Below are 25,462 nucleotides of genomic sequence, written 5' to 3'. Positions count from 1 at the left end.
AGAAGAAGAAGGCCGTAGTGATAGATGTAGCAATCCCAAGCGATAGCAACATCAGGAAGAAGGAACACGAGAAGCTCGAGAAATACCAAGGGCTGAAAGAAGAGCTAGAGAAGATGTGGAAGGTGAAGGCACAAGTGGTCCCTGTGGTAATAGGAACATTGGGGGCTGTGACCCCCAAAATGGGAGAGTGGCTCCAACAGATCCCAGGCACTCTGGTTGCATGATTCACAAGTGTTCTTTGTTTTTTCACCATTTACTCTTCTGTTGCTGTGGCAGGTTGGCACACATCAAAGGTGAGAGTCATTCTTAGGCATGGCCGCAGAGAGAATAAGGTAAAGTACTCATTTATTTAGATTTTGATAAGAAAAAAAGTTTTCCCAGTGTACTGTAAATCACTTTGCTTCTGTCAAATGCTCAGATCCCAGCTCAGTCATATTTGTGTGTCTCACAGATTCTGATTTCCTCACCAAAGACAACTTTTTAAAAGAGGTCAGGACTCCTGGCGGTGACTCCTCCTTTTCACTGACCCCAGTTCTCCTCCAGCTTCCTCTTTGATTCCTGTTGTCATGTGTCAGCCATTCATATTTCATTAAGTATTCTGCAAGGGGTAAGTGGCAGCAGGTTAGGGCTAGGCACATTAATAAATCAAAGCAGATCGGAAGTGGTGGGAGTTGTTACAGAAGTGGTGCTGGTATGGCAGCAGTCGTGTGTGCTGAAATTTTGCACAGCCATTCATGTTTGTTTTATGACCCCTGAACATCTAAACTTAAAAAAATGAACTAAACAAAGGTACAGAACTACTGAAGAGGAGTTCTGGAAAACCCAGTTAATTAAGAGAAGTCTTGTGACCAAGAGGACACTTGAAATCATCAGAGAGAAACACAACAGGGACTGAGAAAGGAAACAACAGAGAGGCCCCAGAACCACAGCAAGAGCATTTATCTGTGGAAAGCTGAGTTACTGCTCAGCAGGGTTTCAGATCAAGCATACACTTCAAAAGGCTTCCACATCTCAAAGCCTGAATTGTCAGGGTTGTCCAGACTTGTTGCAGGCCAGCTCACATACTGTACACACTGAAATCTAAAAGACCTTTTAATTTCTTGTTCTCTTGTGGATTATTAAATGAGGAAGGCAGTGACAACATCTTGCATCAGAATGAGCAATGTTGATAAGCAAAAACACAATGAGCTTGTTACAATAATAAGAAGTGTAACGGTCAATCAAACCAATCAATACATGCTCTGAGATTAAATGAGAATAAAATTATAATGATGGTGAGCAAACCAGCTACAGTGAAGCTGTTTGTAGCTATAATGCTGAAAACAGACTGAAACACCCCCCCGGATTAATTTAAAGAACAAGGCCAGACATTCTCTTTATTAACTGTATTTTCAACACTTCCCATACAGAGATTAAACCCAACAATGTGTTGCCTTTACTCACGGTTAATGTCCGTTGCTCTGTCAGTCCTGGATTAGTTTATTCATCTGTATCATAGACCTCTATTGTTGTTAAAAAACAATTTAAAACACATCAGGGAAACATGCTGCTGCACAGGTTGACATGTTTCCTCATTACAAAACACAAGACCCTGATATTTGCTAAGAATATCCAGAGATTTTGTGCGTGAACCTTTGACTCTTGCTAACTTCAGATGCTGTAACAACATGTGGCTGTTCGGAGCCTTTGGGGCAACTTTTTTTTTTTTTTTGTAAATATCAGGGTCTTGTGTTTCATAATGAGGAAACCCTGCTAACCAGCGCAGTGGTGTGTTTCACTGATGGGCTTTTAATAATTTTTGAACAACAATCAAGGTCTATGGCACAGATAAAGAGACTAATCCAGGACTGACTGACTGACTGACATTAATCCTGAGTAGAGGCAAATTACTGTTGGTTTTAGTCTCTGTGTGGGGAGTGTTGAAAATGATCGGCCTTAACCTTTAAATGTGCCTAAAATGTAACCACTTTAACTGAAAATGAAAACTTACTGTTTCCTATACTGTTGAGCCCTTCCTACCTCTTCTGTGCAGCAACTTTATGTAGTGTATCTGCAAAGCTATTTAAGAGTTTTAATACAAACAGACAAACAAACATAAACTAAAGAATAAAGTACTTGAACCTACATTATGACAAAACGTACTTTTCAGATTTCCATCCGTGCGGCTCTTCATGAAATCAGTCCACCTCTTCCTTTTCTCATCATTCTTAGGAAGAATGACTCACTGATACCATTTTATACCATTAAAGCATTAGGGGAGGGGTCGTGCTAAGGATGGCTCCAATGCCTGATCGAGCTATTGGATGGCTTTTTGATTCACCTCTCCCAGGGCTTCTCACATTGTCACGTTATTTTGTCTTCCTGTGCTGGGGTGAGGACTGTTGCTGTTGCAGGCCTGTGAAGCCCAGCTGTCACATGTGATGTTCAGCCTACATACCCATAAAAGTAACACCTTAGTGATTCAAATGGGCTCTTTTTTCAATAAATAAATTTTTTGGCCATTATTATATCTGTGCTTGCATATATGGTGCAACCCACAATAACCAACTATCAGGGCACCCCCACCCCCAAAGCAGCTTGTTAAAATAGCAGTAGGTCTTCTCTGTATGGAATTAAACAAGTCTCCATTTAGTGAAAAGTCTTTGTCCTGCAGTGAGTCCTGACCAGTAGAGCAGCCTCATGGTGTCACTTATATCCACCTTGATTCCAGGAAGCCTCATTATCCTCCCTGCATCCTTCCTGGAAGCGCCTACTGATCAGTAAATGCCACAAGTTCCACTCCCTGCTGTTTCCATGAGCTCTCGCCAGGGGAGGAGAAGGAGTGGAGGAGTGCCAAGCAAGAAGGCAAGGCTTTCCTTCTCTCCTTCTCCCTTTCTTCTGATGAAAAATCTTGATGTTGGTACTTCACCTTGGGCTGGTGCAAATCACTTTTTTTATTTGTTGATCAGGACACCCCCAAAACTCTCATTACATGGCACTGCTTTGTAGGGATGGGACAATAAATCGAAATTCAATATAGTGCAAAACAAAAATGTCACAATATGTATAGTTTTGTCTAGCAGTCTCCATGCACCAGCGTCTTCATAGTTCATGTAAATAAGAGAGCCTAACTGAACATAAGTCAGTATATCTGGTTGCTCTTTACATAATCAAACCAGTGTGTGAAAAGGGCAAAAAAGAGGAAGTACAAGTATTCTGTAGCTAGTCATACATTGCTGTCATTGAATTTTTAATTGTAGCATGATTGAATTGAATTGTACACATCATATGATGCATCATATCAAGAAAAAGTCACATCGTCCCATCCCTGCTGCTTTGTCATCCTGATGTTAACAAGAGAAATTGCTGTAGTTCTGAACTGAACTATTATTCCTGTCTTGCCTCTGCTACAGGGAACAGCTCATGCATTAATGAGATGTAAGCAGAGATGTCACATCTTTATCCACTCAGTCTCTCCCAAAGAAAAAAACAACTACCGAAGTAGTGTGATAGTGTGTCAGTGGTTTGACTCTGGACTCATGTAGCCTGGTTCTGTCTAAAGGAACACAGTAGGAGTTCAATATGTTTTGGTATCTTGTTAGCCTTTAAACACATAAATGTGTTACTTCACCTGGAAGCTTAACTGGCAGCTAAAACAGTGCAGCCCCCTGCACTAATTTAATGACTGGCATGCAGCTTTCAGTCTGAATCCATGCTAACAAGCTTGACAAAAAAGTGATGTGTACTTTCCAACATTTTCAACTATTCCAATCCAAAACATGATATTGTCCCTGAATGTGATATTTTTGAAAAGCACTCTACCTAAAGATATAAGGTAATGTCTTAAACAGTAAAGTAGGGCACCTTCTCCTCTATGAGCCACTGCGTCTGTTCACACTGACAGGTGAGGAGATGTCCTAGAATATCTGCTTTGCCAGCAAAACACTATGTGATATACTGCAACTTAGAAGCCCAAAGAAGTTACTCTGTACTCAGTGTCCTTCAGCTACGTGACCTTCTAAGTGTTTACATCAAGGCTTTATGGAGTAATTATATAGTAATAAATTGATTTTCTGTGCCAGCAAATCTAGGTGTAACCTCGACCATTTCAGTGTGTAATATCAGTTGGGATCATTCATGTAAGAGGTCGCCCAGTCTTTGTGTATACAAGGTGTGAGATCATCCTTTAGGCTTCCTGGGTCTGTTTTACTATGTGCATTTTAACTTCTGCACAAAGCAGCATCTGGGGCACAAATGCAATTGCACTGCGGCAAATACATTTTGTTGAGGCTTAGCAGCATTACTTGGGGGTGACTGTGGCTCAGTGGGTAGAGCAGTTGTCTCCCAACCGGAGGGTTAGAGGTTTGAATCTTGGTGCCTGCAGTCCACATGTTGAAGTGTCCTTGGGCAAGACACTGAACCCCCAAGTTGCCCCCGATAGTTAGAACCATCGGTTGAGTTGGCACCGCAGATGGCTGCCTCGGATCTGTACCGGAAACAAATTCTTTGTGTGTAACATGCTTGGCCAATAAAGGTGATTATCCTTATCCTTACAGCAGCAGAGAGTTTGTTGAGTATAATAAGCAGATCTATTATGACTGTGTGCCCACTGATGGGTGTTGAATACAGCGACGTTAAGATGAGGGGCAGGTTCATCTTGGCTGCTGCTTAAGCCAGCCTGAACTGGTGTTCACTGAGCAATCGAAGAAGCAGCTGGTCTCCAAATATTTTATTATAATATGGATTTCTTTACTATGCGGTAAAATAAAACAGTTCAACCTAAAAAATGACACTCAGCTTCACAATGTGCTCTCTTATATTGAGCTTCTAGTGTGCACTTTTATTCCCAGTGTATGAAACAAACTTCCTGCTAAATCCTGAATATGGGGAGAAAGACTGAAAGCACAGTGACAGCCACTGTGGCCAGAACAAAGTCACCTCTCAGCTGTCCTGGTATTTTCTCTAAATGCAACTGGCTGATAAAGCTGAGTGTTTTGGGATCCATCTGCCAGCATAGCTATGGGACAGAATAATTTACTTCCTGCTCTGTGTGCATGTTTAATGCTGTTACAGGAATATGTTCTTCATCTTGATGCCTTGTCATCAGCAGCCTTTGACCCCGCTGATGGCTGCTGTGCATCATGGGATGTTAAGGTCATGCAGATTCTCTCTCAGCTAAAGAAAATCCACTACAAGGTCAGTAACAACATTTACTGAACAGAAGCCCAAGTGAGGACCTGGGACTTTGTCCTTCCTCAAAGTTTTGCAGCCACGGCTCAATGAATGTATTCATGAGCTGACCACTCTGAGGAGCCAAGCTTCATTTCATAAATCGCAATGTGATTACTAAAAAGGGTTACATTTTCTGCTGAAAATTGCAGGTGCAAACATTGTAAATAAATCTAAATTTCTTAAAACAATTAACACCTGTGTGTACTGTAAGATGTATAAGAGCTACTTTTAAGATGAAATGGTTTTAGAAGTTGAAGGATCAGGTGAATGTGAACCACTGAAAAGATTAAAAGTGTTTGTTAAAATCTGACTGTGGTTGTGTAAAATGTAACCCTATCGATTTAGGCTTTCTCAGTGTTAGTTTAGAATGTAAACACTGAAAGTAATTCAACTGAAAATTGAATATATGCGTTGAAAGCATGTGAAATGTCAGTTGAAGTGTATATACAATGAAAGCAATTGAAATTTCAGTCAAAGTTCATGCATGCCAGCTGGTAAGTAAGTAGTGACAGCTACTGAACTGTCAGTTGAAGTTGACGCGTAGTTGCCGTTGAATGAAGCTTGGAAGCAGCTGAATTTAAACATTGAAATAGTTTCTGTTGGTGTGATAGAGTTAAAAACCTTTTAAATGTTAAGGCATGTTGGCAGCTGAGGTTTCAGCTTGTTAAGGACAAATAGAGAATGCCTACTTTAGGGTCAAGCTTAAGACAAAAATGTATTCCACACACATCCTGAGGACCTACATCTTTCCCCAGAAATATTTCATTCAAGACTCGGTGAATTTATATACAAGCTAAACACAGAGGAGTGAAACTTCTTTAGATAAAACAGTGTGATGTGTAAGATCTGAAATGACATGATATAATAGACACTTGAGACCCTAGGGGTTCTCTTGATGAAGAAAATAATAAAAAATAAACAGCTGCCCTATGTGAAGAGCTTTTCTGAAATGTCTCAGTAAATTATCTCAAGCTGGCCTCCCTTATAAAACTGACATATTGCTTTCACCTCTTGATGCTTGAATAACAGATTGTCTACTTTAAATGCAGGACTGTCACCAGTGACATGTCTCTGATATAAACGTTTGACGCTACACAGGAGCATGCCATAAGCGCATATTGAGAGTGGTTTTACTTTAGGCTGCTCTCACTTGAGCTAGATCGCTGAAAGGCTGATATGACTAGGCACTTTTCTCCTCTGACAGCTTCACTGTCTGTGGTGCAGGCATCACACCTCACAGCAGCAACAATAAAGCAGGGAGAGGGTTCTGCAGTCAGTCAGGGTTCTTCTGCAGTCAGCTTAAAATGAGTCCCTGCACACAGGCACCCACATAGTTTGATTCCTTTCCTGAAGCCCTCGCTTCATGACCTTCACTGCCTTTGGACATTTCCCTTTTCTGGCAATTAGCTCCTCCTCTTTACTGTATGACAAGGTATAAATGGCAGTGGTTCTCTGCCCTGTAGACACTTGCTCTCACATTCCTTTCCCTCTGTTATAACCGCACCATCAGATGCACATAACCGAAGCTGGGAATGCAGTGTGACATTAAGTATCACAATTTTATTACAAAAATTAAATTCTTCATCTCTCAGTTTTGCCATGCTTGGAGCATATAACAATACAGTAAAAAACCCAGACCCAGAGAAGATAGTAAAGCAGATTTCAACAATGCTTCCACAGCACTCTGTCATTCATGCTGTTACTATACAGATACTGTAACATTCCTAATACAGAGTAGTACAAACACCTGCCAAAACACATCATGTCAGTTAACAAAGTGTAATTAAATAACATTTACCAGAAGAACAAGAAACTCAACCCAGCTCAGAAGAAAGAAAAAACAGAAACCGATAAACATTGAATATGCAACTGAAAACATACTAAATGTGCTGAATACTTGTACCAGCCCAAGGCACCCAGACTTTGTAGCAATGTTGGCAAGTTAACGACATTCTTACAGAAACACTTGAAGCGAACAGCGACTACAAATGGACTTGTACCACAGTCTGACTTTGCAGTGTCCTTCAGCATATGCCCTCCTCTCCAGGCGTTCTCTTCTTCAGTCACAGTGCAAGTTCCGGAAGGGTGGAGCAGAGTGGGGGCGTTGGGGATGGAGGTGGAGGAGTTTGCAGGGAGCCAAACCGCATCAGACATCACTTCACAGCGCCAAACACTGACAAGAATTGGACGGACAGCGTAATCTCCCACTATCCAGGGGGAAGGGAGTGGGGGCGGTTATGTAATTCCTCACTTTAAACTGTGAATTGTCCAGACATAAGGCGCCGATTGCCAGCTGCCAGTCCAAGATGAAATAAGCCAAAAGGAAAAGTTTAGGTGCACTTTTAAATGAATGTCCCAGAAAAAAGGAGCAACAGATACCAATACTTTCTCACTGAGGTTTCCCAAGAAGAACTAGATTTTTTTTCCTCAAGATGAAAAGGGTTGTTTTGCACATAAATACCTAAGAATGATAGAAATCCCAGATTTAAGCTTACCAACAACTCAAACAGTCTCTAACAAACGTCAAATGAAGACAAGAATGACAAAAGCTCAGAAATACAAAGAGGCCTTTCTTGAACAGTGAAATGCAGTTCAGTTGAGTGAACGGCAAGGCTCAAAGGTCCATTTGGTTGTGCCGCCAAATATTTCGATGTTGCTCTCCGTCCAGGAGAAGACGATGCCAGCCTGTGCTTTGCTGTTGCAGGTTGCCAAGTTGTAGATCTCAGCGGCAGAAAGCTTTCTATTCCAGATATTCAAGTGTGCTAGCTCACCAACAAAAGCTTGTGTCGCATCAAAACCTCCTCCCAATGTATCCTGTGGAATGAGACAAATGAATGTCAGTGCTGCAGAGGAACATTAAAGCTTGAATGGAAGTCTCCTCAGGCTCATGGATGGATTAGTGAACAGCCAGGCACAAGCCCAAGGGACCCAATGGGTCAGGGAGCCCCAGACCACAAAACCCAGAAAAGGCTTTTAACTTTTTTGTTGGGAAGGCCATCAAATTAATACAAAATAAAAACAAAAACCACAACATTTGAAAATATAGATGCAAAACAACTAAAGAGATTCAAAATTAGTAAAAAAAACGACAAAAAAGATCTTAAAAAAACAGAAAAGACCCTGTAGACAGCAAAAAGACTACAAATACATGCAGAACCACAAAAATAGACACAAAACAAGTAAAAATAGGTGCAAGAAAGAGATCCAAAGTTGATAAAAATTTACACAAAATGGCTAAAACAGACACAAAGCAATGCAAAACGATGACAAAGGGACATAAAACAACCACAAGAAGGCACCACCTGACTACAGATTAACCTACAGTCTGGACCAAAAATATCAGCACTCCTGCATTTCTGTCAGATAAATCACCACTTCTCCCAGAAAATTGTTGCAATAACAAATTCCTTGTTATTCTCATGTTTGTTGCTTCTTTTTGTATTGGAACAACACAAAAAGCAGAGAAAAAAGCCAAATCTGATACAGTCCACACAGAACTCCAAAACTGGACTGGACAGAATTATTGACACCTTTTCAAAATCATCAGAAACAGTTGTATTTGAAGGATGTGATGCACCTTTAATTTGTAATGATACTCCCCCGTAACAACCAACAGGTGCTGGCAACATAGAAATCACACTGGCAACCAGTTAAAATGGAGAAAAGTTGACTCAACCTTGGTGTCATGTCGACCACACTGAACACGAAGAAAAGAAAGAAGAGCAAAGAATTGTCTGAGGATTTGAGAACCACAATAGTGGAAAAACATGGACAATCTCAAGGCTCCAAGTCCATCTCCAGAGATCTGGCTGTTCCTGTTCCTGTGTCCACTGTGCACAACATTGTCAGGACATTTACAGCCCATGGTGCTGTAGCTAATCTCCCTGGATGTGGACAAAAGAGAAAAATACATGACAGGTTGCAATGGAGGATTGTTCCAATGGTAGATAAACCTCAATCAACTTCCAAACAAATTCAAGCTGACCTACAGGCACAGGGTGCAACAGTGTCAGCTCACACTGTCTGTTGCCATTTGAATGACAAGGGATGCTGTGGTAGGAGACCCAGGGAGACCCACCACTGACACAGGAACATAAAACAGCTAGATTGGAGTTTGCCAGAACTTACCTGAGAAAGCCAAAGTCCTTCTGGGAGAATGTCCTGTGGACAGATGAGACTATAATAGAGCTTTTTGGTCGAGCACATCATTCTACTGTTTTCAGAAAACAAAATGAGGCCTTCAAAGAAAAGAACATGGTCCTTACAGTCAAACATGGTGAAGCTTCACTGATGTTTTGGGGTCGCATTGCTGCTTCAGGCACTGGGTGTCTTGACTGTGTGTATGGCATTATGAAATCTGAAGGCTACCAATGAATTCTGGGGCCCAACGTCAGAAAGCTGGGTCTCCATCAGAGGTCATGGGTCTTACAGCAGGACAATGACCCAAAGCAGATTTCAAAAAGCACCAGAAATGGTTTCAGACAATGAGCTGGAGAGTTCTGAAGTGGCCAGCAATGAGTCCAGATCTAAACCCCATAGAGAATCTGTGGAGAGGTCTCAGAACAGCAGCTGGGAGAAGGAACCCTTCAGATCTGAGAGACCTGGAGCAGTTGGCAAAAGAAGAGTGGTCCAAAACTCCAGTAGAGAAGTGAAAGAAACTCATTGATGGAGATTGATTTCAGTTATTTTGTCCAGAGGGTGTGCTACCAAATATTAAGTTGAGGGTGTCAGTAATTCTGTCCAGTCCATTTCTGGAGTTCTATGTGGAAGGTATCAGATTTGGCTTTTTCCCTCTGTTTTTTGTTTTGTTGCAATACAAACAAAAGAAAAACATGACAATAACAAAGAATTTGTGATTGCAACAATTTTCTAGGTGAAGTGGTGCGTTATCTGACAGAAATGCAGGATGGACACTATTTTTGGTCCTCACTGTACTAACTATGAGTCTTGCACCTAGAATTAAGTGTGTGTGTGTGTCCTGGGGCCCATTGTTTCATAATACATCCATACTCTGGCCTATATTACAGCATTATCTCATCAGAGAAGAATTTATAACAGCATGTTGTTGTGAGCAACACACTTATTTCCTCTGTAAAAAAAAAAAAAACCCACTGCCTTTACTGGCCATCTCTTCAAAGTCGCCATAGTCTCATTTAATAATTATTTCTGCTTTAACTCTCTTTTTACATTTAAATTCATAATTGGCTTAGGACTCTTTCCAGGTGCACTATATGGGGGATTTAAGCACACTAGTCATGATTTGAAAATGTGTCTCCACCTGCTCTTGTCCCAGGACCAGCACTCCCTCCGGTTTGATGGGGTGGTACGGTGCCAGATTTTCCCCACTGCCTCGCAGCACTCCATCCTGGAAGGCCTCCCACAACCCGTCCCGGGTGGTCCACGTGATGCAGAGGTGGTGCCATTTTCCATCATTGATGAGGAATGGAAGCTTTGCAACCTGCAGCAGAGACAGAAACGGAGTCACATCTTTCTCTCCAGTTAATAATCCCTCATTCACACCTTAGTAACAGAGTCACCTCCCACCAGAAAACTCATAGGCCTCCTGTTGCTCACCTTAACACCTATTTTTATTCCATTTCCAGGCCTGGCACAGAAAAGTTTTCAGGTTACTCTTACTCATTTAGGCACAAAATCTTAGAACTGTTGCAGTCGCTGTAAGTTATTCCACATATTCACACAGTATGTATATAAATGCAAAAAGGCCACAATGATAATAAATCTGTCTTTATCTATCATTATAATGTTGCCATTACCTTGTCATTAATGAGAATCTCCATAGGGTTGTTCCCCCACTCGATCAGGACCAGCTCATTGGACTGACCCGGGACAGCATAGGAGAAGGGCGTCCCCACCCCAGGCGAGGCGTTGGACTTGATCCACAGACACACGGTGAATGAATACATCTCAGGGAGGCTCTTCTTGGCTTTTGCATACATGTAGTTGGTTCTCAAGGGGAAGGTGAGCTGGAACCTATCTGTTGGCCTGGTGTCTTTGCCTGTAAATGAGATTAATTTCTTTCTTTTAAGTATAGTTATTTTAATATAGCCTTTAGAAACTATTTTTCTCAGAACTATGGTAAACCTTAATAAACTTGCATAGCCTGTATTTTTTGCAGACTTGAGCCCATGAAAAAGAACGAGAAATTTACAATGGTAGAAAAACAGCTTATTTATTTCCCACTGTTTCAATTACCGCTATCCCATCTGATCTTATATTAGACATGGTTTTTACAAGCATTTGCTGCCTGTTGCCTGTTTGTAGGCGGGCTCTGTCTTCTCCCTCTCCGCTCTCTCTCACACATGCATCATACGCACGCGCATTTGCACGTGTTGAAAGCTGAACAAGCTTTTGATGACCCAAAACGCGCCAGTGCCAGGCGCACCCTGCACACTTTCCCTGCCTCTGACCTCTGGGGGGAAAGTAACCTTTGCATAGAGGCTCATATGGAAGTTTGACAGCCGGGTTTTGGTCGTGAAAGGCATAAACTCGGTGAATTAAAAGGGTCTTGAGATATGCAAAACAATGCAGCTCTCATCCCCTCGCTCACACTATCTGTGCGCAACGTGATGGTTGCGGCACTACATTAGTGCTGTAGCCTAACAATGAAGATTTTTGTCTTTGGGTCTTATGGCTGAGGCGCTCCTGACCTTAAAAACCAACTGAATTTGATCTAATTATGTTGAGAAATCCCACTGAGCCACATTCAGTGCCGTCAAAGCAACATTGAGCTGATCAGTTTCAAGCGCTTTGCGTTCTGAAATCCAAACGCACCTTTCTCCAAGTCTGTGATCCGGTGGTGCAGAGAGGTGAGAGTGCTCTCGACTCTGTTCCGCTGCTCGCTGTCATTCTTGGAGCCCGGCTTGGTCTCCTCTAACGTGTTGACCCGGGACAGAACCTGTTTCTCCATGTCGTCTATCTTGTTTTGAAGCAGATCTTTCAGGCTGTTCGCCTGCGCGGTGTTGTTCCCTCGGCTGTATTGCTGCATCGGGCAGAGGGAGACAGGCACTGGGTTAAAGCAGAACAGGGAAGACTTCCACTGCTAAACTCCCTGACACGTTTGCTCTGTCCCATTAGAATCGTATAGGCCTGCCCTACCCCTACTATCTGTTGGTGTTTATGCTTTGTGTCTCATTATGCAAAAGGCAGCTACCCCGCACTTGGTTTACTTTACACGATGCTTATCTCTGACTGTCATGAAAAAGACTTAAGATACTAAAGCACATGCGGCTCTAAGAAGCCGCCGCACTGTGCTACGGGTCTAACACTCATTAACAACCAGCTAACTTAATTAACTTGTGACCTGGTCACCACTGCTCTTCTGGACTTGCCTACCTCTAGGTTCTCCAGTCTCTGTTTGAGCGTCTGTAAAGTCTGTCCCAACTGGGCCAGAGTTTCCGTGGTGCCCCGGGACACATCACCCATCGTGTTCTTCGACCCCGGCCGCCTCCCACCGGGTCCCGCCGCCGCCGGGAAGCTCTGACTCTCGCAGCGGCTCAACTTGGACGTTAGTTCCCTGATTGTCTCCTTTTGGTTCATAATGGTCTCCTTTTGCTGCAGCACGGTTTCCCTTAGCTGCATCACCGTGGTCTTCATGTCCTCCGCCGGCCCGCTGTTCTGCATCGTAGCCGTGCACAAGTCCATATCCTTGGGTACCGACGTGCAAATAAACTGCGTTTGTCCGAAGTCTTGCGCGGAGCTCTCCATAACAACCAGGCAACAAAGTAAACAAAGTTTCCACCAGAGTCCGGCCATGGTTCCAGCCGTGTGCAGTGGCTTGATGAGTGGTGTCTCTGAGGTTTCAGCACCACGGAGCTGTCCACTAAGGCTGGGAGCTCTGGCCGCTGTGCGCACTTTATATAGCGGACAGAAGGTAGCGCAGGTTCACTGCATCACTGAAGGGAGGCAGCGGGTTCTGCTGTACCTACAGAGTCCAGCCCCTTATTTAAGGTCGTACTCACTATTTGCTTCGGCCAGTTTCGACTGTAGCAGAGAACAAGACTGTATGTAAAAAAGGAAAGCGTGGAGAAAATCTATAGCCCGTTGGATGGAAATGGCATGATGCAGACCAGTTCACATCCTGGTATCACTTCTTTATATGACTCAAGCAGATGTGTCACAGGAGTTCAGATCACACAGTTATATTTATTGTACGTAAAAGCAAAGATTATCAGCAAAACGTGGTTACACAATATGCTAAACTGCAAATTGCATCCAGAATATTACAGAATATCATTGATACAGTGCATCATAAAGTGCTGGGCTGCGTGAATGAGTCCTAAAATCTCATTTTCAGTGCAGTAAGAAAATTGAAATTGCCTTTAATTAAAAACTAAAAAAATAGGCGCCTGTATCTTGAAACAAAACCCAGATAGTCAGTTCACTTTTGTTATCCTTAGGTTACATTTTAGCATTGTCTATCAGCCTTTAGCTGCCTCATTGCCACACCTGTGGCCAACTAAAGTTACAGAGGATCACTTTAAATAAGGTACAGTACTTGAATAGATGTAATAAGTTACCTTCCATCTTCGGGCTTCATATGGGAAACTGGTTTTGTAACCTTGATTCAGAATGCGCAGGGCAGACACTGTGGAGAGTATGTTGGTCCACCTTAAAGCCCCTGTCTATTCTTCACACAAGTGTGTCTCTCGGTCATACGCGCTCTCACGCCGTAAAATCGCACATCCTGTGGAAAAATTGTAGCTGACAAGGTCTACAGCATTTGCTTGCCAGTGAGGTTACTAAGGTGGCCTTAGGGCTTCTGATTTGGTTGTGTGTTGTGTTTTCTCACTTTGCACCTGTAAAATGGTCAATATGTTTGTTTATTTGTTTGCATGTGTTTAAATGTGCTTTTTTTTGGTAGGGCGGGGGGGTATCTTAGAGGTGTTTGAATGAACAGGGTTGTTTGAAGAGAAACAGACTGTTAAAGATCAAAAGAAGAAGAAGAAGCACACTAAAGGCGCTGCTGCAGCCCACAAAGCCTGTTTGGGCTTTTCTGATGTGCTGATAGTTGTGTTATTTCTAACCACTACAACAGCGAGGCACCAAAAGGAAAGTAAAATGTTTCCAGATAAATAAACATAATGTGATGGAACTACCCCAGAGCTCAGGCATTAATAAATAAGATACACAGGGAGAGGAGAGCTCCAGCACTCTGACACAGATCATTATAGGATAATAAACCTCTAGTGATGGCAATGACTGACAAAGAATACACAGCTGTCTGGAAACAGTAATACAAAACCATATTTTTTCTGCAGCACAAGTTGTTTTTCCCCTAAATATTCTTTAAACTTGGCTCTGTGGTGTGAAGTACTGGCTTTTACTTTCATGTGTCTCTACAACTATTAAAATGAAGCTGTTTGAGAAGGAGATGTCACTGCTTTCTCACCAGTTGTAGTTATGTAATAAGTGATAAGGTCCTGAACTCATAACTGTTAAGAGTGAATGTCACTTTTGTGTTTTTCCCGTTAGGGGTCACCACAGCATGTTGACATTTGGCACGTGTTTTACGTCGGATGCCCTTCCTGATGCAACGCTGACTCAAACTCGGGCCACAGCGGCAAGAGCGCTGCGCCCTAACCACTAGTCTATCATGAGCCAAAAAGGAACCATTATGTCAAACAGTGTATGTGGAGCCTTTCCCAGTACCAACAAACAAGTTCACGTTTTCAAATTGGATGCAGGTGAGAAATCTCCTAGGCTATAACAGTAGAAGCTTATAGTCAGTTTTTTTCAAATAAAACAAAGGTTATATTAAAATCTGACGCATATTAATTTGGAAAAGCAAGTAAGCACACTTTTAATACATTTTGCTGTGTATTTCTGTTGCTTAAAAAGTGGTGTAACTGTAACATTTCCCTTCTAAAATTTGCACCATAAAATTCAATCTGAATCTCTCAACTGAATGTCATTGTCTTTTTCCACGTCTGCCAGTAACAGTAGGACATATTCACAGTCATCAGCCACTGCGCCATTTGTCCCACAGTGGAGTCTTTTTATAAAAGTCACAGGTTTGCTGCCAGCTGAAGAGCTACCGCCTGCTCTGAAACAAATGACTTCTCCCTCCCATGTGTGGCAGGGCACTATGGAAAGCTGCGCCATCAAACAGGGAACAAATCCACAGTCCAAACATTATTAACAAGCCTTTCATTTTGTTCTGTTGAATTTCAAAACTAGCTTGTGCAAGACGTTGTGGCAGCCGCTGGTTAATATGGAATAAAGATTGACCCAGCAGTCTGCTTTAATTCGTTTAATTATTGATCCAGTGCATGGTAATCAGCAAAGTGCCAAGCCATAGGCAGAAAAACAAGGGATTTAACTAACGGTTAATGGCAGAGTCTAATCGTAGGGGCCCAGGACTTGCATGGAATGCTTCTGACGTGCAGAATTGAATGTTAGTGTTAAGTTGAACAGCGCTCAACAGGGACACAGGTCACCTTTGATGAAGTCAGGTTACAGTAAGAGATGAGCAGCTTGCCACATATGTCCATTCAATGTTAATCTCCTTTTCGACTCATAAAAGGTTCTGCAGTTCCATGTGTTCTGCCATGTTTTCTCTCATTCTCACTGGGTGTCTGCCACTTAGTCTGCTCTAACACTGAGAAAAATAGCGTTAGATATCAATCGGCTTTTACTGAACCTTCCGCAGTGTAACTAATGTAATTTGTTGCCAGAAAATTCAGAAGCCATGACAGTCTTGCAGGCCTATTGTTAAGGTCGATTTTATTTTTATAAACCCATTCTGTCTTCCTGAAAGCTAAGTTGGCTGGTGGGACTGTTTTGTAGCTAGATTTTGATAAGTTCTTCCTTTATGTTTGGCAGGGAATATGCACAGCCTCGAGCTTAGCCGTCCCACTCCAGAGTTCAGGGAGTCCAGAGCACAAGGTCAGATCTGTGCATGCATCAACTGGCAGGCCGAGCTGGACTCCAGGGACTGGTGTGGAAAAGGTCTGAAATCCATAATGATCAGTCTCTCTGGCTCACTGAATAATGCAAAGCTTTTTAATAGAACCCACTCTTTAATGGCAGAGATAGATAAGAACCATTTCACACACTGGCAGCAAACTGCTTGCTTATTTATCTGTGGTAGCAGAGAGAGAAGCTGCAGAGTGGGGCTGAAGTATGTTAGATATATGGTTTGTCTTGACATATAACACAAACAAATTGTTGTTTTATATACACTTCTGTACCACATTTCCAAACTCTTTATCCTTCTTTTCTTTGATCAGAATCCCATTTTATTGTCTTTCTACAGCTGCACTTTTAATTGTCAGCTTGCTAGCCTTGTTTGTTCTGTCCAGCTTCCATAAAGTAAGCTTGACTTCTCCCTCTGTGTGCACCTTACCTCTTCAGCTTCTGACTGCTGAGAATTCACATGTGCTGCAAGGCAACTGAAGCCTCGGCACAGCAGCACCCACCGTCTCCGCTGCACTAATGCCTCCATTTGAAGAGAGGGAGATGAAGGGGGAGTAAGGAGAGACTTGTCCAAATGGACGCCTGATCTGTGGAACAGTCTCCTGCCATACATGTGTTCCCACTGGGAATGGCATGAGCAAGTGGGGGAATTGAATACAGCAGAAAGAAATGCACACAGACAGTCCTACAGCCTTATGAGCAGTAGTTTTAAGTCATACACCTGTCAGCAGCTTCATATAGGTGCATTATTTCACTTTACATGTCCATAAATGTATATGGGTCACACGTCTTGACCTTCGGTTTCATATTCATAATCAATTTGTGGTGGGGACATTGTTTTTTATTGATGTCCAGCTCCACCAGAGATTCATTATTTCTCTCTCATTAAAACCCAAAGTGACATAAACAAACCTGGTGGCATTACACATTTCTCTAGGTGCTAAGCTACCTCATGACAATCCTCCAGAGTCTGCACATTAATGTTTCACTACAACAGTGCTGGCTGGATGCTGTCCAGAAATAATATTTTCCCCATTAGGCCTTTGCCTCGACAAGTTTGCAACCAAAACGAGTCCAAGATTAACATTGGAATAAATAAAACATGACTCAGCAGCCTGTGTCAAAGACATGAAAACAAGAGGCATCTTAGTTGCTTCAAGCACTTATGTTTGCAGCACTGTAAGATTTTGGTAAGAGGATTCACATCTTCATAGATTTATGATGTAGTTTTAAGCAGAATCAACTGTAAAGGCCTGTTAAAGGCCTCAGTACAGTTTGAACACCCTGTGACACATGTCTGCATATATGGTCCAACCTGTTGCTATCAGTCTAGGAGCACTGGTTGACTCTGACCTAGGTTTCCATCCTCAAGTTAAGAAGACTGTAAAGTCTCAATTTCTTCACTTAAACAAAAGATGTCTTTTTTGTCATTTAAATTTTTAATAACTGTTCACAAAGAAAGATCTGTGTTGAACTGTTAAGCGGTGTTTGCAGTGGTAAAAACAAACTTAATATAGTTTATACTTATTAGGCCAGTGTTAGCTACATTCTAAGTAAACAGGGAATATTTTGATCACTTACATAAACTCAACTCACATGAACTTAATGACCACTCAGCTCTCACACACACACACAAGCTGATACCAAATATGAGCTACATGCTGTTTGATTACATATTTTGTCTGGAGTCTGATTTACTGCTAACCAGCACAGGGCTAAGTATGGTCAGAGATAAACTTTTGTGAGGATCCTCTTCATAAACATGGGCTCCAGCGTCCTGTAGGCAATTCTAGGGGCTTCCCAGAACCGCGGAGTGAGAAGGGAGGGGGCCCGCTAGATGTCCAGATTGACATGATGCAGGAGGTTCAAGAAGTAGAAAGGGCTATATAATCAGCTGCAAGGCTGATAAGACAGACTCAGACTTGACGAGCGTGTGGGTGCATTTGGGGGGACTTGAGAAGACAGACAAAGACCCCAAACTCTGCAGAGATCCACAACTCCAGGTGATTCTGTTTCTCTCCCTCTGAATTAACCTTACAATATATTGTTCAATAAATGATGATTGGCACTGCAGTGATTCTCCCTGTGAGTTAATTCTATACACGACATAACAATGTTCAAGGCTGAACAAGATCTTGCTCCAGATTATATTTCTGAGCTCATCATCTCTCATGGTAAAGATCTCCTGGCTGGTCATAGATCATCGATGGTAACTAGAGATGAAAGAGCCTTTGCTCTTGTCAGGGGAAGTGCTTTCTCAAAACACACTTATATGTGTATCCTTGTACAATTCCTTGTCTTCCTACTGCAACACCAGAATTTCTACCTATTCTATCTATCTATCTGTTTGTCTGTCTGTCTATCTGTCTGTCTAAACATTAAGCCTCAGTGTTATAATGAATCCACAGAGCTCACAGTCTTTAAGAAAAGTCAGACCACTTACTATAACAGAGCAAAGCTGTTGCACTGTGGGAGCAGGTGTGTTTTAGGACTCAATAACATTGTGAAGATGAAACTCTGTAAAGCAGAATGGTCTGGAGTGGAAGTGACTAATAGGGAGCATGAGCTCTCTGCACATCCCCTCTCAATTACATCCACTGACTAAAGAGTCTCCCAAAACACAACCTTCTCTGCCACGGCCCCCCCGTGTGACAGGTTGTTTCTCTCAGAAGGAAATTAATTTTGGACTGAAGCTGACGTAAACCTAGTTTACAAAGAGGTTCACTTTAGGGTTCTTGATTTACAAGTGAATAGAACATGACAAAATGATTTACCTGCTCTTGTTTCATTATCAAGAAATTCTTTTCAAATTAGGAGAAGCCTAATGTCTCACAGCATGGTCAGAATCACATTTTCTCTTGGTGTTGAATGTCTTCTAAGTGTGTCTCTTTTTCAGGGGTGTGCTGTAGAATACGTTGTTATCCGTATGTCAGATGTCACATTATCTACATACTGTAGTTTGTTATGTAAAGTCCATTGTCATCATCATTCCCATTCTCTTTTGAATACCTTTTACATAAAGTCTACATTATTAATAATGTTAGAGCAGGCTCAGAGATCTCAGCATTGTATTGCACAGTTTCTACAAACCAAAAGAGGAGCAGCAATGAACTGTATATGAATAATAACAGATGCAGAGGACTTTTTGATGAGTGTTGTCAGTTGTAGTAGGTACATCTGTCCTCACAAGCCCACTGCTTCATAACCAGAAAGGTGTTTAATTCCCAGTACTAATAAAATCCAGCTGCTGTTGCATTTCATTGGAGCCGTGCCTTTAGGGACCATATATTATAATAATCCCTTCTAGCCAGTATTTGCCAGTTCTGCTTAAAAGTTCTCACATTTTACTCTTGAGTGCAACATTTTCTGCTGGATCTCTGTATGTTCACTCATACTTTAAGACCTTGAGCAATAACAAGTGAACTGGTGGGTCCTGATGTCACAAGCAAATCATATTAATCATCATGAGACCCTTTAACATGTACCTTTGACTTTATACACAAGGGCATTTGACACTCTCCCATCTGCTTTACAAATACAATATAGTCGACATTCTATCTATCTATCTTTCTATCTATCTATCTATCTATCCTTTTCAGATGATGGTCAATAGTGCTCGACCTTTCATAATATAAAAACATTTCATCCAGCTGAAGAGGTCTGTTTCGTTCGCTCTCAGACCCGGACACTCCAAGCTGCCCACACCTCTCAGTGTGTTTGGGAAAGTAGGCACTGTTATGGTAAGTGCCCCTCCCATTTGTAGTGAGGGCTTGTTCAGCTAATGAGTGTGAACACGTGGCTCCAGTCTTCTCCAGTGAACAAAGCCTGACAGCTGTCCTCATTCGCTGGTGTGTGTGGCCTTGTTTATATATACTTGTGGGGATGGAATGCTGGGAGCACACTGCTTTGCAGGTACCACAGGCTGGACCACACAACTAATTTGTCAGATTTTACAAAAATGACAGGGCGTAAGATTAGAGCAAGTGTCGGCTTTGGTTAAGGTTAGGGTAAGTCTCCTGGAAATGAATGCAAGTCTATATACGAACACTATAATTGATGAGCACAAGGGTGTGTGTGTGTGTAAAAATTGTCTTTTCTATGTCTGTGATGAAAGCCAACCCTGAAGTGTGACAAATCCTTCTGTTGTCTGCCTTGTCAAATACAAAGTGGCATCACTATTACTGAAGACATAACTTCAAAACTCAAGGTCAAGGTCAGTCAACACTTAGTTCACACCTATTCAGTGAAAAATGTGATCATTTTTATCCAGTAACTATCCAGAAAATTGTGTTTCTCTCATTTTTTGGCAACAATAGCAAGATGGGAGGTAATGTCACAATAAGTGGCGCGTGCATTCATTTAGCTTGGATAAAGACGCACAAAAAAGTCATTCATTCATTCAGCTGACTGGGTGTCGGGTAGTCTAATATGAACTCATTAATTAAGCATAAAGAGAGACATGTCTTGAGGATGTGTGCTCCAGAATGTCTGTACAGTCATGAATGAATGGATACCATCAATTATCTTGTCAGGAGAAGCTGCAAGCGATTAGAGACAAATTGCATGAACACAGAGGTAATTTATGTCTAAAAGCTAATTATTGACAAAGCTGTGTAATAAGAGTGCAGTTGTCAATCACAGTTATAAGTTAAATGCTGGGTTTAAAGCATTACTGTGGCTTTATCACAAAGTTCTGCAGGTTGCCTCAATTTTTCACAGTACAACAGCAAAAACAACGCGTGTTGTCATCTTGCTGTTATATAAAAAAGTTGCAGCTTAACATTTCTACCATTATATTACTTCTAACTGTTATTTAAAATGTCTAAACACCCATTTGATCCTTCTCTTTAACCAAGGCTGGATAACAACCAGATAGCCTGGAACTGAATGAATGAAGATCTGTTTTCCTCTGAGAAGCTGCTAGATGAACTTTCCTTGTTGTAATGCTGGTGTTGGGCACACCAGGCCCGGATGGATCCACTACAGGGGCTCGGAAAAAATGAGCATGAGCCCCCATTGAGCCCCACTCTGTGCATTTTGCATTTGTAAAACCTGTGCTAAATCATATCTGGTCACTAGTTTGCATATTTTGATGAATATAAAATATAATCATCCAAAAAATGATTGTGCATTATTATCCATTAAGCTATCCAGCAGGATGTAACATAATTATAATAAGCCCTGCCTTGTATCATTAAAGTGCATGAATGGCTATAATCAAATAATATAATATACAATATATCATTCTGAATGCAGGACTTTTAGTTTTACTTATACTTGTTCAGCACAACTTGTTGCTTTTACCATAGTGGGGCTTTATTCTAACATGCATGTGCTGTTGCAGTGTTTTGTGTCTGTATACTTGGAGGATAATACCGCAGGTAGAGGAGGAGGATCGGTCAGACTCAGCAAAAACCTGCAGGCTGCTGTAACAAGGTCAATACTTGCTTTTAGTTTTTGAAACACAATGAACACATTAAGCACTGACCTCACTGAGTACAAACATAACCTTGAATACACTTTTACAGTATATACTTATCATACACATCATCAAACATTGCATATAAACAGCTGTAGCTGTAAACCTGTGTGAAACAGACTGCAGCCCCAGTCTTCTCCTACAGCCTCTGACCGTCAGCATCAGTTTCTACCTGGAACTACTGCCAGTAAGATGATATTTAACAACAATGTAACAAGTCTATCTTTACAACACAGAACACACTGTTTCACTTTTGGACTACTATGCCTCTGCCTCCATCTGCAGCCCCATATGTGAGAAAGCCAACAACAGCCCCAATTTCCAATCAGAGCTTCACACATCCCCAACATCTGAATGAATTGATTAAATATGATTAAATATGACTTTGGTTTTCAAACACTTGACATTTTTAATAGCAGTTGTATCATTAAAAATTCATGTGTACTGTCTTAACCTTTTAATTTTTTAACTTTTTAACCATTCAGTCTCTCAGCACCAGTAGAGCTCCAGTCACAGCCTGAAGCTTCTGACAGCCTCTTCATTAGACCCCACCTGCTCATTCCACCTCCAGCCTGTGACAGCCAGCCTCATCCTTTGCCTCATCCTTTGCCTGAAGTGTGACATAACATGACACTTGGTAAGATGACATTTAGCGATGACATCAAAGTGCTTTTTAAAGCACAATTATCAGGGAAACATGGATATTTTTATTGTATTTACAGTATGTTGTGATGTTTGTTGTGTGCAACCTCACTTTTGTTGCTTTCTCAGTATCAACATCCAGGTACAACCTTTATGTAAACCACCCTCTGCCTGGACACGTCCTGCTCCTCCTAGCTTCATCTCCAGCCTCTGACAGCACCTGTATCCACAGCCTACAACCTTTGGCCTCAACTTTAAAGTTTTTAAAAAAGGGTAGAACATGAATGGAGGGTGAATACCTAATTGTTTAGCTTGTTTTGCTGTTTTTTACAGTGTGATGATTTTTGTTGTGCTTAGCTTTGTTGTTCTTAGCATTAAGCCTCCTGCCCCAGAACCTGCCTTCAATCCTGGGCAACAATCCTCAGCATCCCCCCTGTAGCTGCTGCCTGTAAGTTGTAGCCTCTGCCCCTCCCTTTAAGGCAGGAAGAGTCGTGTTTATTTGTGTATAACCTTTCATAAGGCAAAGCAAAATGCATAACACATAAAAATGCTTAAAGACAAAAGTATAAAGGAAACACAAGGTAGCATTAAAAGACATAAAGGATTTAAACAAACAAACCGCAGCTAAAGTGCACTGCAAGATATGAATATTGGTTTTTGTCCTCCAGCTGCACCCTCATGATTTGCCTGACTTTTTAGGCTAACCAGTCTCAGCCACAGCCTCCATGTGCAGACTCAGGATTCACGCAAACGTCCCACCTGCAGTCTCCAACACGCCATCAGCCGACTAAAATACAAATAAATGCAAACTGTTTGTTTCCTTCGTTAATCTTGTTAATATTGTTTATTTATTAATTATTTGTGACAATGTTCATTTTGTTGGGTGAAAATTTAGCTAAATTGATTAAAATGAAGTACTTCAAGTTGGCATGACACTCTAGTCTAGTGTCTAGAACCAATCGCCTCTGCTTCAACCAGCCCTCCATCTTCCTGTTCACTCAGCTCCACCCAGCCAATTGTGAACGCCAAACCACGGCCGCAGAGCCATGGTAACGAGTAAAATTGACCCAGTTAGTGGACAAGTTCAGCTGGCATTAAAACTATGTAACTCACCAAGCTAAGTGCCCTGCTTCATGTCTGCTGTACAATATCACAGTTGTGTAGCAACTTCCACTACACAGCAGGTGGTCACAACACATTTACAGCCAGAACAGGCTGTGGATATCAGCAGAGAAATAAAAGCGGGTCCTGCACATCCACAGAAAAGTTTTGTGAAGCTGTTTTTCATGGTTAGCCGCTCAAGATTTTCTATCATATGTGTGACACATGCTATTCAAAAACATGTCTAAAATGGAATAAAACACACTTTTGCATGTAGCTACATCTGATGAGAGTGACGTCTGACTAAATGATAACAGCAGGTGCCAAACCAGGGTGACAGGAAAAAGTGATCAAGTTACTGGAGACTACAACACATTCAGCCGATGGGTATCAAAATAATGTAACTCATGGTCAGAAGTAGTCTCAACAATCGCAGCAGATTGATCAGTGGCTTGTGTATAAACGTGGCTGGATGTAACTGTCTGATTGTTATAACTGAAAACAGCAACACAGTGACATCCTGAGCTTAGCCAGCTGCTGTTACAGTCATACTGGGAGTATGACACGTTCTGATTTAGCTACAAGCACAAAGGGTAATGGTTTGAATCCTTATCCTACTTCTATGTATAATAAATTCACAACATATCAGTCAAGGAGACAGAATTTCAAATCAGCGACCATTTGTAAATCCCTCTTCTCTGTCAACTCTCTCTGTCTGCTGAAAGCTGTGCTGATAAAACTTTATGATCGAAATCCAACTGTCTTGGTTCTTTTCTTCCTTCTCTTCACAACTCTTTCTTGGCCTTCTTTTTCCTGTGGCCGTCTCAGTTAAATGTGGCCACGTCAATAAAGCCAAAGCACGTTCATTGTGTGTGTGTGTAACATACTTGGCCAAATAAAGGTGATTATACTGCACTGATGTTTAAGTCTACAGTTTAAAATGTCAACAAATGCTCTCAGCATTTTGATGGTGGTTTATTGCTAAGGCAGTAAAAACAGGATGTATAATTAACAATGAACTTCTAAATTCACTTTTATGTAGATTTCTTTTATTTTATATTTTAACAAACAAAGTAGGCATGGGATCTGTTTGGGACATCTTTTATGCTGATATGAACTTGTTAACAAACATACTGGGTAAATAATATCCAACATTCACTGTCTCTTCCCTCTGTTTATGGGCTATATTGACTGTTTGTGGTCTGTCCCCTATAACACAGGTCACCTGTGTTGTGCTCTGCTTCATCACACCCTCATCTGCCTGTTGTCCCCTCTCCTAATCTCCTTCTCTGCTCTATACGCAGTGCCAAAACCTCTCCTCCGACCCCGGGCGACTCCTCCAGTGGTCCAGTCATTTCAGCGGCCCCAAACGCCCAAGACCAACGCCGGCAGCTTCCGCGTCAGATCCTCGCCACCTCCTTTCCTTTCCATACTCTGTCAAATAAATATCTTCCTCTGACCTGAGTCGGAGTCCTGCCTATTACTGAGTCCAGTCGCTCTTTTGGTGTGCAGCTTGCCGTAACAGTAATGAGAGAAATATTTGTCTGTAGCTGCTAAATGCTCCGCTGTGTTGATCAGACAGTTTGTCTCTTTTGTCTATTGCTGGTGCTGAGTAGGTAATGTGCTGTGAGTTTCTGGAGCTTTTTCACTAAAAACAGCTGCCTCTGAATTAAAAAGAAGCTGTGAGAGTGAACCAGTGAGTTTCTGGATCTTTTCCACAAAAAACAGCTGCCTCTGAATTAAAAAGAAGCTGTGAGAATGGTGAGTGAACCAAAACAGTTGTGGGCTCAACAGGATCAATTGGTCTCTCTCTGTAGATCTTCCCAAATAACAGGGAACTTGGTTTGGAAATACACACTAAAGTTTACAGATGTTTGTTTCAGTGCTTTGAGAAACGCAACTAAAATTCATTCATTGTATTGAGTTAGTGGGTTGCCAGTCGACACCACAGCTCCCACCCACAGCCTACAGTGAAAGCTCCCACCAGTTATCAACTGCACAGTTGATGCCTGCACAAAAATAGTCGATACTCTTCTGCGGGGGTCTCAGATTTGAAAACCTATGGTAGCTCCTCATTAGAAATGTGAGTACTTT

General features: G+C 41.8%; 1 protein-coding gene across 1 annotated transcript; it reads right to left on the bottom strand.

The window, feature by feature from the left end:
* Positions 1 to 6,751: 6,751 nt before the first annotated feature.
* Positions 6,752 to 13,105, bottom strand: LOC109956848 (neuronal pentraxin-1). Its single transcript, XM_020594263.1, has 5 exons — positions 12,565 to 13,105; positions 12,004 to 12,211; positions 10,986 to 11,227; positions 10,490 to 10,669; positions 6,752 to 8,025 (listed from the first exon to the last, which is right to left on the bottom strand). Exons 1-5 carry the CDS (start codon positions 12,982 to 12,984, stop codon positions 7,804 to 7,806), a joined length of 1,272 nt encoding a protein of 423 aa, XP_020449919.1. The 5' UTR covers positions 12,985 to 13,105; the 3' UTR covers positions 6,752 to 7,803.
* Positions 13,106 to 25,462: the final 12,357 nt, after the last annotated feature.

The sequence above is a fragment of the Monopterus albus genome, unplaced genomic scaffold (assembly GCF_001952655.1).
Source record: "Monopterus albus unplaced genomic scaffold, M_albus_1.0 scaffold22.1, whole genome shotgun sequence".
Taxonomy (NCBI): Eukaryota; Metazoa; Chordata; class Actinopteri; order Synbranchiformes; family Synbranchidae; genus Monopterus; species Monopterus albus.
The sequence above is the reverse complement of the archived record's forward strand: the minus strand, read 5'-3'. Positions and strand labels throughout refer to the sequence as shown.